Raw genomic sequence first — 16,335 nt, forward strand, 5'->3', positions numbered from 1 at the left:
GATATTGTGTTCTGTGTGAATGCTGCAGTCCATCAATGGCCGGTGACTGGCTGCAGCGTTCACACAACATAACACTGTCATGTAAGCGTTGGAATGACTGTCACTGACATTGTTGGAACCCCACCAACCTGGGAAAGGAGAGTAATAAGGCTGTCTTTATTTTACACAGGGGACTGCAATAGTCGAGAAGAGGTTGTTAAAGTAGTGGATAACCCCTTTAAGAAGCAAACGCTTGAGGATGGTCACCCACAACTAAGGTGATACTATCCATGGTAAACGTAACCAGATATGTTACGTGCTCTCTGTGACGGGTTATGTGAGAGGAGAGGGAAGGTCAAACTGCACATCTACTGCCAACTAATAATTTACGCTGTATACACTCGCCCCGCCCCCAAGCAGACGTCACCACAGCAGTCAGGCTCTAGCGCAATGCCTGTAATACCGAATAAGCCACGCCCACAAATCACCCGGAAGTGGGGAAAGGCTGTTTTCTAAAGCCGGAAATACGTCATACGCTCGTGTTGTGTTTACTTCGCGTGTGCTGAGGATGAAGCCGGCTGTGGATGAGATGTTCCCGGAGGGAGCCGGTCCGTATGTGGACCTGGATGAGGTGAGAGTGCCCGACATAAGCAGTCGTGGAAGTGACTTCACCGGACTTCTGTAGCTGTACGATTTATAGTGGTCACCTCCGAGGTGTCTCCTGAGAGAAATAATAATCTTTATTTTTACATAGTGCTATCTTACTCCGCAGCGCTTTACAGTGTGCACACATTATCGCTGTCCCCGATGGGGCTCACGATCTACATTCCCTATCAGTATGTCTTTGGGATGTGGGAGGAAACCCACGCAACTACGGGGAGAACATACAAACTCCTTGCAGCTGACACGCTGGGGTCTCCTGGGAGGAATGACACGCTGGGGGTCTCCTGGGAGGAATGACACGCTGGGGGTCTCCTGGGAGGAATGACACGCTGGGGGTCTCCTGGGAGGAATGACACGCTGGGGGTCTCCTGGGAGGAATGACACGCTGGGGGTCTCCTGGGAGGAATGACACGCTGGGGGTCTCCTGGGAGGAATGACACGCTGGGGGTCTCCTGGGAGGAATGACACGCTGGGGGTCTCCTGGGAGGAATGACACGCTGGGGGTCTCCTGGGAGGAATGACACGCTGGGGGTCTCCTGGGAGGAATGACACGCTGGGGTCTCCTGGGTGGAATGACACGCTGGGGGTCTCCTGGGAGGAATGACACGCTGGGGTCTCCTGGGAGGAATGACACGCTGGGGGTCTCCTGGGAGGAATGACACGCTGGGGGTCTCCTGGGAGGAATGACACGCTGGGGGTCTCCTGGGAGGAATGACACGCTGGGGGTCTCCTGGGAGGAATGACACGCTGGGGGTCTCCTGGGAGGAATGACACGCTGGGGGTCTCCTGGGAGGAATGACACGCTGGGGGTCTCCTGGGAGGAATGACACGCTGGGGTCTCCTGGGTGGAATGACACGCTGGGGGTCTCCTGGGAGGAATGACACGCTGGGGTCTCCTGGGAGGAATGACACGCTGGGGTCTCCTGGGAGGAATGACACGCTGGGGGTCTCCTGGGAGGAATGACACGCTGGGGGTCTCCTGGGAGGAATGACACGCTGGGGGTCTCCTGGGAGGAATGACACGCTGGGGGTCTCCTGGGAGGAATGACACGCTGGGGGTCTCCTGGGAGGAATGACACGCTGGGGGTCTCCTGGGAGGAATGACACGCTGGGGGTCTCCTGGGAGGAATGACACGCTGGGGGTCTCCTGGGTGGAATGACACGATGGGGGTCTCCTGGGAGGAATGACATACCCCCATTCCAATAAGAAAATATTTTGCCAGTGCATTAGATGATAATAAATTCTCCCGGATGCTGATATAGCAGCGGTGTCACTACTCACTCGTGTTCACTGTCACCATATTTAGTTTTCTGAGCCGTGTAACTTTCTGGGCTGTGGGGGCCGGTACTTTTGCGTTTTAAGCTTTGTTTTTTATTGATACATATTTAGGGGCCATTTGACAATTCCATTGCTTTTGATTGCATTTTTTTAGGGGGGAGTTGCAGACTCTGCAGTTTATTTAATGTATTTTACTCACTTATATTTTACCACTAATTCCACAGTGCTCTACAGACATTATCAGTATGTCTTTGGAATGTGGGAGGAAATCAGAGAACCCAGAGGAGACCCACGCAAACACGGGGAGAACATACAAACTCCACATTTGTGTATTCCTGTGCTCACTATATAGGTGCTGACAATTATTTATTAGTTGTTATTAAAAACACCCAAAAAATCCTGTGCAGTAAAAGTTCCTATATAGAATAGTATATTTGGATGACCTATATCTGTTGAAGGTCAATATTCAATAATATAGATCAATCTAAAATCTGTACTATAAGAGAAATGACCTACAGATAATTATATAGTTCAAATATGTTCAATGGTAAAAAAAAAAAAAATCCCAGACAACACCACAATAGTAACCTGTGAATGCTGGATTAATGCCTAGACAGATAGGCTATTTGCAGACGTTGCGGATTTTGCTGCGGATTCACAGCTGTTTTCCATGTGGTGTACAGTACCATGTAAACCAATGGAAAACCAATTCCACAGTGCCCATGGTGCGGAAAATACCGCACGGAAACGCGTTGTATTTTCCGCAGCATTTCAATTCTTTGAGCGGATTCCGCAGCGGTTTACACCTGCTCCTCAATAGGAATCCACAGGTGTAAAACCGCAGGTGAAATCCGCACAGAAAGCGTAGGACTTCCGCAGTAAATTCACAGGTAAAACTGAGGGCGTTTTACCTGCAGATTTTACAAAAAAGGTGCAGAAAAATCCGCACACGAGTCCGCAACGTGGGCACATAGCCATACTGCCTAGCCGCGGACTTTGGCACCTTAGAAACACAAAATATGGTGACTCTCCCTAGTCGTCCCTAGGAGACCAGTGCAATATACCAAAAACACATTGGTTACTTATAATTTGATCCTTGTCCTTTTTAGAATCCTTGCCTCGACGCTTTTCTCCTTCTGGGTAGGTTCGGGAGGCTTGATGACTCAGCAGTAAAAAGCTAAACACTGGCCCATTCTAGTGTGAACGCTATCCTTCCTAGTGTCTTCTTCAACAGTAAGATCTTTGCAGGGTAGCTCCATTAACCTAACTCTATGCATGAAGGTCTGGACATACGAACCTGTGGCAGAGGACATTGCTGATCAGTGTCCGTGTAGTTAGTGCAGAATCACCTGCAGTCTTTCTTTAAACTGGACATATTATAACCTGCAATAATTAGCTGCATCTGAGAACAGATACGATTACATTATATTAGAGAAATGTACAATGTGACTAATAATGGTACAAAGTGGTTGATAATGGGCAGCATGGTGGCTCAGTGGTTAGCACTGTTGCTTTGCAATGCTTGGTTTCCAATTTCCCCAAGGAAACTTCTGCAGGAAGTTTGTATGTTCTCCCAGGGTTTTCGTGGGTTTCATCATCATCTTAATTTTTATATAGCGCCAAAATATTCCGCATTGCTTTACAGGTTGCACACGATCGCTGTCCCTGATGGGGCTCACAATCTACATTCCCTATCAGTATGTCTTTGGATTGTGAGAGGAAACCCACACAACCACGGAGAGAACATACAAACTCCTGGCAGATGTTGTCCTTGGTGGGATTTGAACCTAGGACTCCAGCACTCTACCTCCAAGTTCTTCAATTTCCTCCCACACTCCAAAGACATACTGATAGGGAATTTAGATTGTGAGCCCCAATGGGGACAGTGATGATAATGTCTGTAAAGTGCTGTGGAATATGATAGCTTTATATAAGCTAGTGTAATAAATAGTAACCTGGACCATCTCTGACCATTTCTACTACAGGCTGGAGGAAGCACAGGTCTTCTGATGGACCTTGCTGCCAATGAGAAGGCCGTACATCTAGATTACTTTAATGGTGAGTTCTCTCTACCCCTACAGATCACTAAACGTTGTTCATTATCTGATGTACGGATATAAGCTTTCTCTTTCTATGTATTCAGTGCATAGTCAATGTTCCCACAATTAGTATATGGTGAGTTTTTAATGTTTCAGCTTTTTTTTAAAACTTTTTTGATGCTGCAGTTTTTTGTCTCTTCGGTATGCACAGTATTTAAATAAAGCTGCTTTGTTTTTGATACTTCCTTGTATTTGGCTTTGACAACTTTATTTATAGCCAGGTCTAGATTATACTGTATGTGTTTGTAGTGCATTTTTCTTCTGCATTCAGTGCAGTTCTTTGGGGAAAATCTGCACATAAAACTCAGCGTACCCGCAAGAGAAATTGAGTGTGTGTGTATATATATATATATATATATATATATATATATATATATATATATATATATATATATATATGTATATACACTCACTGGCCACTTTATTAGGTACACCTGTCCAACTTCTTGTTAACACTTAATTTCTAATCAGCCAATCACATGGCGGCAACTCAGTGCATTTAGGCATGTAGACATGGTCAAGACAATCTCCTGCAGTTCAAACCGAGCATCAGTATGGGGAAGAAAGGTGATTTGAGTGCCTTTGAACGTGGCATGGTTGTTGGTGCCAGAAGGGCTGGTCTGAGTATTTCAGAAACTGCTGATCTACTGGGATTTTCACGCACAACCATCTCTAGGGTTTACAGAGAATGGTCCGAAAAAGAAAAAAAATCCAGTGAGCGGCAGTTCTGTGGGCGGAAATGCCTTGTTGATGCCAGAGGTCAGAGGAGAATGGGCAGACTGGTTCGAGCTGATAGAAAGGCAACAGTGACTCAAATTGCCACCCGTTACAACCAAGGTAGGCCTAAGAGCATCTCTGAACGCACAGTGCGTCGAACTTTGAGGCAGATGGGCTACAGCAGCAGAAGACCACACCGGGTACCACTCCTTTCAGCTAAGAACAGGAAACTGAGGCTACAATTTGTACAAGCTCATCGAAATTGGACAGTAGAAGATTGGAAAAACGTTGCTTGGTCTGATGAGTCTCGATTTCTGCTGCGACATTCGGATGGTAGGGTCAGAATTTGGCGTAAACAACATGAAAGCATGGATCCATCCTGCCTTGTATGGAGCATCTTTGGGATGTGCAGCCGACAAATCTGCGGCAACTGTGTGATGCCATCATGTCAATATGGACCAAAATCTCTGAGGAATGCTTCCAGCACCTTGTTGAATCTATGCCACGAAGAATTGAGGCAGTTCTGAAGGCAAAAGGGGGTCCAACCCGTTACTAGCATGGTGTACCTAATAAAGTGGCCGGTGAGTGTATATACAGTGGGGCAAAAAAGTATTTAGTCAGTCAGCAATAGTGCAAGTTCCACCACTTAAAAAGATGAGAGGCGTCTGTAATTTACATCATAGGTAGACCTCAACTATGGGAGAAAAAAAAATCCAGAAAATCACATTGTCTGTTTTTTTAACATTTTATTTGCATATTATGGTGGAAAATAAGTATTTGGTCAGAAACAAACAATCAAGATTTCTGGCTCTCACAGACCTGTAACTTCTTCTTTAAGAGTCTCCTCTTTCCTCCACTCATTACCTGTAGTAATGGCACCTGTTTAAACTTGTTATCAGTATAAAAAGACACCTGTGCACACCCTCAAACAGTCTGACTCCAAACTCCACTATGGTGAAGACCAAAGAGCTGTCAAAGGACACCAGAAACAAAATTGTAGCCCTGCACCAGGCTGGGAAGACTGAATCTGCAATAGCCAACCAGCTTGGAGTGAAGAAATCAACAGTGGGAGCAATAATTCGAAAATGGAAGACATACAAGACCACTGATAATCTCCCTCGATCTGGGGCTCCATGCAAAATCCCACCCCGTGGGGTCAGAATGATCACAAGAACGGTGAGCAAAAATCCCAGAACCACGCGGGGGGACCTAGTGAATGAACTGCAGAGAGCTGGGACCAATGTAACAAGGCCTACCATAAGTAACACACTATGCCACCATGGACTCAGATCCTGCAGTGCCAGACGTGTCCCACTGCTTAAGCCAGTACATGTCCGGGCCCGTCTGAAGTTTGCTAGAGAGCATTTGGATGATCCAGAGGAGTTTTGGGAGAATGTCCTATGGTCTGATGAAACCAAACTGGAACTGTTTGGTAGAAACACAACTTGTCGTGTTTGGAGGAAAAAGAATACTGAGTTGCATCCATCAAACACCATACCTACTGTAAAGCATGGTGGTGGAAACATCATGCTTTGGGGCTGTTTCTCTGCAAAGGGGCCAGGACGACTGATCCGGGTACATGAAAGAATGAATGGGGCCATGTATCGTGAGATTTTGAGTGCAAACCTCCTTCCATCAGCAAGGGCATTGAAGATGAAACGTGGCTGGGTCTTTCAACATGACAATGATCCAAAGCACACCGCCAGGGCAACGAAGGAGTGGCTTCGTAAGAAGCATTTCAAGGTCCTGGAGTGGCCTAGCCAGTCTCCAGATCTCAACCCTATAGAAAACCTTTGGAGGGAGTTGAAAGTCCGTGTTGCCAAGCGAAAAGCCAAAAACATCACTGCTCTAGAGGAGATCTGCATGGAGGAATGGGCCAACATACCAACAACAGTGTGTGGCAACCTTGTGAAGACTTACAGAAAACGTTTGACCTCTGTCATTGCCAACAAAGGATAGATTACAAAGTATTGAGATGAAATTTTGTTTCTGACCAAATACTTATTTTCCACCATAAAATGCAAATAAAATGATAAAAAAACAGACAATGTGATTTTCTGGATTTTTTTTTCTCAGTTTGTCTCCCATAGTTGAGGTCTACCTATGATGTAAATTACAGACGCCTCTCATCTTTTTAAGTGGTGGAACTTGCACTATTGCTGACTGACTAAATACTTTTTTGCCTATATATATATATATATATATATATATATATATATATATATATATATATATATATTCCTTATTTTTTATAATAATGTCCGTAGCTAACCTCTGAACGTCCTGATCTACAAAGGATCGAGTATACCTATATAGCTCTATGTGAAGTACAGCATTCAGTGCCGTTCACACCCATCTTTCTCTTGCAGCGCTTGATAATAATGGCTGAGCCATACACAACCAGCACTTCTTACCTTTCTTGTATGTGTGTGTCTGTGCAGCTCTAGGAAGCTATCAGTGACAGGAATGGGGTAATGCTGCAAGCCCTAGCATGGGAGGAGGGGGTATTCGGCAGTGGGAGACTGCGGTGGGTCCCAGGCTTTCAGAAAATGTCGGGAGCCCGCACTTCCCATCTTTTTCACTGCGGTGGACTTTGGGAAAGCACATGCGCTGATTAAAAGTTCAATCTGCACATGCGCTGCCTCTGGCGGTCATTTTCATGAAGTACGAGGACTCCCCCCAACATTTTTGTTTATATAATTTTGGATTTTGCATGGGTATCCTGGCATTTCCATGTATTGAATGTGATTTGTCACAGGAAGTGCTGAATTTTCGCATCTCTGGATCTGCCATACATAATATTTGACTAAGCTGGAACGTGTTTTTGTTTTTCTGCAGATTTTGGGGACCTGTTTGATGATGAGGACATCCAGTAATTATTCCCCTGAGCACTCCTCCGTGCAATTTGATGCCAGACAGCGGCGATATAAATAAGACCGAAGACCTTGTGATTAATTTATATTACACGTGTAAATAAAGGTTATAAATCCGCGATGTAATTTTTGCTTTTACAGTTACAATGTGTTTATATGGGGAAGCAGCCAATGTCCCTGTATGAATAAACAGTTTAGTTAAAAATTGTTACAAAATGAAACACGGTAAGCTATTAAGCTTAGTAAGTATTCATCTGTAAATCAAAGAAATAGGACCACGTCCTCTTGTCTGAATGGGAGTAAAGGGATATCCCATGGGGCTTCTTCTTCTATACGTAAACCTTTTTTTTTTGCCATTTTGAGTGAAACCTACAAAGAAGTCTTTAGGAAAAGCCTCCAGAAACTAAAGCAATGCTTGTGGCATAATGCATATTGAAAAATAAACACTGAAGCCATAAATTTACTAATAAAAAGCACTTATAAATATTTTGCTACAGGCTTTAAGTTGAACCTCGCAGTAGATTCCTGCTGCCCAAACCTTGGGTAACCTCAGTCAAACACTGGCCACATGGTCTCCAGACCAACTTCTGGTTATCATTGGTTCCAAAACAAAAGCTTGACTCCATATTGAAGAGTATAGTTTTCCGTAGCTCATATCACAGGCCAACAAAAAACAACTTTTTTTATGTTTCTTTGATGAAAATAGGCAAATATTACTAATTTTGGGTCGAGAAACTCAAATATACCCACAGAATTGTTTAATTAGCTCTCGTTTTTTAGATACACGCCATGGAAGTATGTGCTGTAGGTAGCGAGAAGAATTCATTACAAGAGTATAAATTGCACAGTACAGTACACATATTTAGTATCGCCGCGTCCGTAACGACCCAACCTATAAAACTGTCCCACTAGTTAACCCCTTCAGTAAACACCGTAAGAAAAAAAAAAAAAAAACGAGGCAAAAAACAACGCTTTATTACCATACCGCCGAACAAAAAGTGGAATAACACGCGATCAAAAAGATGGATATAAATAACCATGGTACCGCTGAAAACGTCATCTTGTCCCGCAAAAAACAAGCCGCCATACAGCATCATCAGCAAAAAAATAAAAAAGTTATAGTCCTCAGAATAAAGCGATGCCAAAATAATTATTTTTTCTATAAAATAGTTTTTATCGTATAAAAGCGCCAAAACATTAAAAAATGATATAAATGAGGTATCGCTGTAATCGTACTGACCCGACGAATAAAACTGCTTTATCAATTTTACCAAACGCAGAACGGTATAAAGAAATTCATGAATAGCTGGTTTTTGGTTATTCTGCCTCACAAAAAACGGAATAAAAAGTGATAAAAAATGGTCACGTGTCCGAAAATGTTACCAATAAAAACGTCAACTCGTCCCGCAAAAAACAAGACCTCACATGACTCTGTGGACCAAAATGTGGAAAAATTATAGGTCTCAAAATGCCACGTATATAAGTGCCACGTATTTAAGTGCCACGTATAAGTGCCACGTATTTAAGTGCCACGTATAAGCAAAGTAATGATGGTAAGCAGTCTTCACAAGTGGAGTAATTGGTCTTCTTTGGTTGGCAAATGTCACATAACCACACACGTAACAAAAATTGTTAACAATATTTGCACATTTACGAGGCATTTTCAAAGTGTAAATTCTCTCCACAAAATTACTGCAACAAGAGAAAGAGACTTCAATTAGTACAAACTATGCAGACACAATTTATAAAATGGCTGACATTGGTTCAACAGGTCTGTAATCAGGTTTACCAATACACATTTGTTGAAAATTCAAAATTTCCCTATTTTCCTGCATAATAATCTTAAATGACCTGTATCTCAGCAACAAGAGCTAATAATGATTTTTAAGTAACATATTCGTTTTTAGGATGCTAAAATTATTACAAACCAGCTATTTTCATTTCAGAAACATTTTCACTGTTGGCCAGTGTCCTGCCTTTGGTCTACTGGAAACCACGTGAGCAATGCCATGAAGAGAACTATACAAAGGAGCGTCACACCAGCCCTACTTTCGGGATTATGGTATGAGTTGGCATAATGGACACTACCTGGACCCCTTTAGACTTCATTACATCGATTTGGTCGTAGAACCAGTGCTACGGCCATTTCTGCATTGTCCCAGGAGCCGTTTTTTGAAACATCTGTAGGCTGTCTGTAGCTTGTGTTACTGTGAGCACCCTGCTGAAACACTGCTATGTCTAGTAAAGGCGATTGGATGATCGCAGATTCGACTCTCCTAAAGGGACCGTTGAAGTCAGTAAAAAATTGTGAAGTAAAAAAAAAAACATAAGTTCAAATCACCCCCCTTTTTTGCCCCGTTGAAAATAAAGCAAACTAATAAAAACATATTTACTATTGCTGCTTTCAGAAATGTCTGACATCAAAATATAAAAACAATCTGATCAGTAACTGGCTCAACTAGAAAAAAAAATCAAATCGCCAGAATTACGTTTATTTGGCCACTGCAACATTGCAATAAGAGGCGATCAAAACATCGCATCTACCCCAAAATGGTATCTATAAAAACGTCCATTCAATCTGCAAAAAAATAAACTCTCACCCAGATCCCAAAAATTAAAACTTTAATGGACTCGAAAAATGGCAACATAACCAACCTTTTTTTTTTCTTACAAATTTTGGAATTTTTTTCACCACTAAACTGAAAAGAAAACGAGAAAAAAAAAACCCATATGTGTTTGGTATCAGCGTACTCGTACTGACCTGGAGAATCATATTGCCAGGTCAGTTTTACCGTATAGTGAACATGGTAAATACAGTGGGGCAAAAAAGTATTTAGTCAGTCAGCAATAGTGCAAGTTCCACCACTTAAAAAGATGAGAGGCGTCTGTAATTTACATCATAGGCAGACCTCAACTATGGGAGACAAACTGAGAAAAAAAAATCCGGAAAATCACATTGTCTGTTTTTTTTAATCATTTTATTTGCAGTTTATGGTGGAAAATAAGTATTTGGTCAGAAACAAAATTTCATCTCAATACTTTGTAATATATCCTTTGTTGGCAATGACAGAGGTTAAACGTTTTCTGTAAGTCTTCACAAGGTTGCCACACACTGTTGTTGGTATGTTGGCCCATTCCTCCATGCAGATCTCCTCTAGAGCAGTGATGTTTTTGGCTTTTCGCTTGGCAACACAGACTTTCAACTCCCTCCAAAGGTTTTCTATAGGGTTGAAATCTGGACACTGGCTAGGCCACTCCAGGACCTTGAAATGCTTCTTACGAAGCCACTCCTTCGTTGCCCTGGTGGTGTGCTTTGGATCATTGTCATGTTGAAAGACCCAGCCATGTTTCAACTTCAATGCCCTTGCTGATGGAAGGAGGTTTGCACTCAAAATCTCACGATACATGGCCCCATTCATTCTTTCATGTACCCGGATCAGTCGTCCTGGCCCCTTTGCAGAGAAACAGCCCCAAAGCATGATGTTTCCACCACCATGCTTTACAGTAGGTATGGTGTTTGATGGATGCAACTCCGTATTCTTTTTCCTCCAAACACGACAAGTTGTGTTTCTACCAAACAGTTCCAGTTTGGTTTCATCAGACCATAGGACATTCTCCCAAAACTCCTCTGGATCATCCAAATGCTCTCTAGCAAACTTCAGACGGGCCCGGACATGTACTGGCTTAAGCAGTGGGACACGTCTGGCACTGCAGGATCTGAGTCCATGGTGGCGTAGTGTGTTACTTATGGTAGGCCTTGTTACATTGGTCCCAGCTCTCTGCAGTTCATTCACTAGGTCCCCCCGCGTGGTTCTGGGATTTTTGCTCACCGTTCTTGTGATCATTCTGACCCCACGGGGTGGGATTTTGCATGGAGCCCCAGATCGAGGGAGATTATCAGTGGTCTTGTATGTCTTCCATTTTCTAATTATTGCTCCCACTGTTGATTTCTTCACTCCAAGCTGGTTGGCTATTGCAGATTCAGTCTTCCCAGCCTGGTGCAAGGCTACAATTTTGTTTCTGGTGTCCTTTGACAGCTCTTTGGTCTTCACCATAGTGGAGTTTGGAGTCAGACTGTTTGAGGGTGTGCACAGGTGTCTTTTTATACTGATAAGTTTAAACAGGTGCCATTACTACAGGTAATGAGTGGAGGAAAGAGGAGACTCTTAAGAAGTTACAGGTCTGTGAGAGCCAGAAATCTTGATTGTTTGTTTCTGACCAAGTACTTATTTTCCACCATAAACTGCAAATAAAATGATAAAAAAACAGACAATGTGATTTTCTGGATTTGTTTTTCTCAGTTTGTCTCCCATAGTTGAGGTCTACCTATGATGTAAATTTCAGACGCCTCTCATCTTTTTAAGTGGTGGAACTTGCACTGTTGCTGACTGACTAAATACTTTTTTGCCCCACTGTAATTACCGGCAAAAACTGTTGTGGAAGTGCACTTAGTTTGCAGTTTCACTACACTTAGAATTTTTTCCCCTTTTCCTGTACACTATATGGTAAAAATCATTGATGTGATTCATAAGAACAACTAATACGACATAAAACGAGCCCATAGGCTTCCTTTACACATCCTGGTGATTCCTGTACATGGAAAACTATTACTGGTGAGGTCCGTGTCTGCGTGCCATCTGTGTGTCCATGTGCTTTCAGTGTGACACTTATGGAATGAAATGTACAATAGCAATTAAAGCGCATTATGTATTAAAGGGAACCTATCACCCCAAAAATCGAACATGAGCTGCAGCCACCGGCATCAGGCTTATCTACAGCATTCTGTAATGCTGTAGATAAGCCCCCGATGTATCCTGAAAGATGAGAAAAAGAGGTTAGATTATACTCACCCAGGGGTGGTCTGGTCAGATGGGCGTCGCGGTCTGGGTCCAGCGCCTCCTATCTTCATTCGATGACGTCCTCTTTTGGTCTTCACGCTGCGGCCCCGGTGAAGGCATACTTTGTCTGCCCTGTTAAGGGCAGGGCAAAGTACTACAGTGCGCAGGTGCTGGGCCTCTCTGACCTTTCCTGGCGCCTGCGCACTGCAGTACTTTGCCCTCAACAGCGGGAACGCCCCTGGGTGAGTATAATATAACCTCTTTTTACTCGGACTCCCATGACAGCACGACGAGAGAGGGGATCCGCCCATCAGGAACAGGAAACCTACAGATACAAAAGGGCGGCACCTCTCCCCTGCATCAGTTGGTTTCCTGTTCCTGAAGGGACGGGTGCCTACAGATAAATCTTAACCAATAATTATTGGATTTCAAGGTTCATTAAAGCATCTAGTAGGGCTAGACCCATACATAAGGATAGATCTATGCCTTGGGATCTTAACCTAGGCCTGTCAGCATTGACTAGAGAGCCATTTGAACCATTACAATCAGCTTCAATTAAGGCCTTATCCCTTAAGGCTATGTCTCCACGTTCAGGATGGCCGGCGGGAACGCCGCTCGGCGCTAAGCCCCGCCCCCTTTCTGGGACGCGATCATGCCGGATGTGTTAACTCTTCACATCCGGGATGATCGCTCTGTCCCATAGGGCCCTGTGATATGCCTTGCGGGGACGCTGCGTCCCCGCAAGGTGTACGGACATGCTGCGATCTGAAAAGACGCGCAGCATGTCCGGAGTCGCAGGGCCGCCGCGTGCGGGTTTCCACGCATAGTGGAGACGGGATTTCATAAAATCCCCTCCAGTATGCTGGAACATCTGGACGCTGCTTTTTTGACGCTGCAGCTCTGCGCAGCGTCAAAAAAGCAGCGTTTCCTGACCGTGGAAACATACCCTAAGACAGCATTTCTGGTAGCGATAACATCTGCCCGTAGGGTGGGAGACATACAAGCTCTCTCCAGACTTCCCCCTTATACAGAGTTTCTGCCAGATAGGGTAGTCCTCAGACCGGACCCGGCCTGTTTACCAAAAGTGTCATCACGGTTTCACAGGTCACAGGAGATAGTTTAACCATCTTTCCTTCCCAATCCCTCCAACCCTAAAGAAGAGCTACTCCATACGTTAGACGTTAGGAGATGCCTGTTAGAATACATCTCTGTTACTGATACATGGAAGAAAGATAATGCGTTATTTTTATCTTTCCAAAATCCTAGAAAGGGACTCAGGGTATCAAAGTACACACTAGCGAAGTGGATTAGGGAGGCTATCTCTTTGGCTTATACTGCAGGTGGGGGTCCGACTCCGCAGAATCTGAGAGCGCATTCCACCAGAGCCATGGCTACATCCTGGGCGGAAAAATCTGGAGTATCAATCGACCAGATATGTAAGGCGGCCACATGGTCATCCCCGTCCACCTTCTTTAAACACTATAGGTTGGATTTGGGGGCCTCCTCTGATCTCACCTTCGGGTTAAGGGTGCTACAAGCTATAGTCCCTCCCTAAGGTAGTGTTACATCTCTGTAATTCTCTCGTCGTGCTGTCATGGGAGTCCGAGTAAAGCATTAAGCTACTTACGGGTAGCGGCATTTCTCGGAGGCCCATGACAGCACCCTTAGTTCCCTCCCTATTCACGTGGGGGTTGCACCTCCTATAATGTATATATCTCACGTATGATACCCAGTTCCAATATATTGGTTAAAATTTTGTATATAAACTGTATATAATGTATATTTTTGCGTGCCACTAACCGCGGTAGTCCTCTCAAGGCTCTGAAATACAACTGATGCAGGGGAGAGGTGCCGCCCTTTTGTATCTGTAGGTTTCCTGTTCCTGATGGGCGGATCCCCTCTCTCGTCGTGCTGTCATGGGCCTCCGAGAAATGCCGCTACCCGTAAGTAGCTTAATGCTTTCTTATCTTTCAGGTTACATCGGGGGCATAAGCCCCTGATGCCGGTGGCCGGAGCTCATCTTCGATATTTGGGGTGACAGGTTCCCTTTAAAGATAGATACAAATATGTCAGTGTGATTATATAATCGGTGCTTTGTATGTTTTTTCAGTTTTATTTTTTTTTTTCAAATAATAAAAAAAAACTGCTTGGGCTCCTCCATTATTTTAAAAAACAGCAGAGGGAAAGCCGACCGTTGGGGGCTAATATTAATAATCTGGGAAAGATGGCATTAGCCCTAAATGTTCCCAGACTATTAATAACCGCTCACAGATGGTTGCTTAGCCTTTACTAATATGTTTACAGGGGGACCCCCGAAGAAAAAACAAACAAAAAAAAACGTAGGGTTCCCCTATAAATTCTAACCAGCAAAGGCTAAACAGACAGCTGTTAACTGATACTAATAGCCAGGGAAGGGGCCATGGATATTTTCCATCCTCCCAGGCGAATAATATCAGCGCTCAGTGGCCCCAGAAATGGCGCATTAATAAGATGTGACAAATCTGGCTCTTATTCTTGCTCTTCTTGATGTCAGCGGCCATAAAACAGCTGACATCATCCTCAAACCTATTACCCCACTTGCCACCAGAATTGATGCATCTTATGGATGCACCATTTCTGGGGCGGCTGAGAGCTGATGTTTTTAGTCTGGGAGGGGGGCAATTTCCATATCCCCCTTTCCAAGCTATTAATATCTTAATATATTAATAGGGAGGATCCTGCGTCAAATTTTTTTGGGGTCTCTCCTGTAATGACCAGTAAAGGCTAAACAAATAGCTGTGAGCTGATATTAATAGCCTGGAAGTAACATCAGCGGTCGGTTTTCCCACTGCTGGTTCAAAAAAATTATGCGGGAGCCCACGCCATTTTGTTTTTATTATTTGTTATACAGTATGAACATAGCGGATGCTGAATACAACTCCCACCATTGTCGCCTGATTGTGTTGATGTCAGGGAGACCAGGCCACAATGATGGTGAACCAGGCGAACTGTACCTTTTTCCCAGGTACTAGTATGGGTCACATGCATGTCATCTGTGTGCACATGTGCTGCCCAAAAAAGGGACATGTCTGCGGGTTTATTCACATGGACACACTGTCCGTGTGAAAACCTGACATGTGCGTACCACCATCAAATACAATGGGTGTGCGTATGTCCGTATTTGCAGTCCTTAAAAAACGGACATGTGAAGGGGCCTAATATGGCTTTATTTACAGAAAAATACAAAGTTGTGGTTGTTGGAAGGACGGGAGGAAAAAATGAAAGTGCAAAAACGGAAAATTGCAAAGTCATGAAAGGGTTAATGTAATTAGATTGTAATCAAATAATAACTGGGGGATGGCAACTTCCCTCCCCTTTTCTTGGTATAGGTTTTCGTTAAATGCTGACATGGCACAAAAACCATGATTGCTACTGTTATACAGAGAGCTCCTGGTTTTCCTAGTGATTACAGTAAAAGTCGGTACAGTGGTTGCATTTTAAAATGCGCGCGTGTCCAGCCTCCCGTGACGTCACGGCTTGTGATTGGGCGCGTCGCCCATGTGACCGCGACGCGACCAATCACAAGCCAGAACGTAATTTTAAAATCCTGAAGGACCTAAAATTACGTCACGGCTTGCTGTGATTGGTCGCGTCGCGGCCACATGGGCGGCATGCGACCAATCACAAGCCGGGACTTCACGTAAGGAAGTAAACGCGCGAATTTTAAGCAAACAACGCTGCCGGTTCCCTCGCTGAGGTCCAGGCTGCGTCGGAGAGGTGAGTATAGCAATATTTTTTATTTTAATTCTTTCTTTTACACATTAATATGGATCTCAGGGCCTGAAGGAGAGTTTCCTCTCCTTCAGACCCTGGGAACCATCAGGGATACCGTCCGATACTTGAGTCCC

At 44.0% G+C, this 16,335-nt stretch overlaps 1 protein-coding gene across 1 annotated transcript; it reads left to right on the plus strand.

The window, feature by feature from the left end:
• The first annotated feature begins 457 nt into the window (after positions 1 to 457).
• On the plus strand, positions 458 to 7,727 carry COPS9 (COP9 signalosome subunit 9). Its single transcript, XM_077292998.1, has 3 exons — positions 458 to 610; positions 3,907 to 3,979; positions 7,576 to 7,727. The coding sequence occupies exons 1-3, from the start codon at positions 548 to 550 to the stop codon at positions 7,611 to 7,613; spliced, it is 174 nt and encodes a 57-aa protein (XP_077149113.1). The 5' UTR covers positions 458 to 547; the 3' UTR covers positions 7,614 to 7,727.
• Positions 7,728 to 16,335: the final 8,608 nt, after the last annotated feature.

This window comes from Ranitomeya variabilis, chromosome 2 (genome assembly GCF_051348905.1).
Source record: "Ranitomeya variabilis isolate aRanVar5 chromosome 2, aRanVar5.hap1, whole genome shotgun sequence".
NCBI classification, from domain to species: domain Eukaryota; kingdom Metazoa; phylum Chordata; class Amphibia; order Anura; family Dendrobatidae; genus Ranitomeya; species Ranitomeya variabilis.

What these genes read in the sequence shown, in the direction of transcription:
- COPS9 (XM_077292998.1), top strand. Translation starts at nt 548, where the DNA reads ATGAAGCCGGCTGTGGATGAGATGTTCCCGGAGGGAGCCGGTCCGTAT. An exon ending in CGTATGTGGACCTGGATGAG is followed by an intron (nt 611 to 3,906) that starts GTGAGAGTGCCC and finishes TTTCTACTACAG; the next exon opens with GCTGGAGGAAGCACAGGTCT. An exon ending in ACATCTAGATTACTTTAATG is followed by an intron (nt 3,980 to 7,575) that starts GTGAGTTCTCTC and finishes GTTTTTCTGCAG; the next exon opens with ATTTTGGGGACCTGTTTGAT.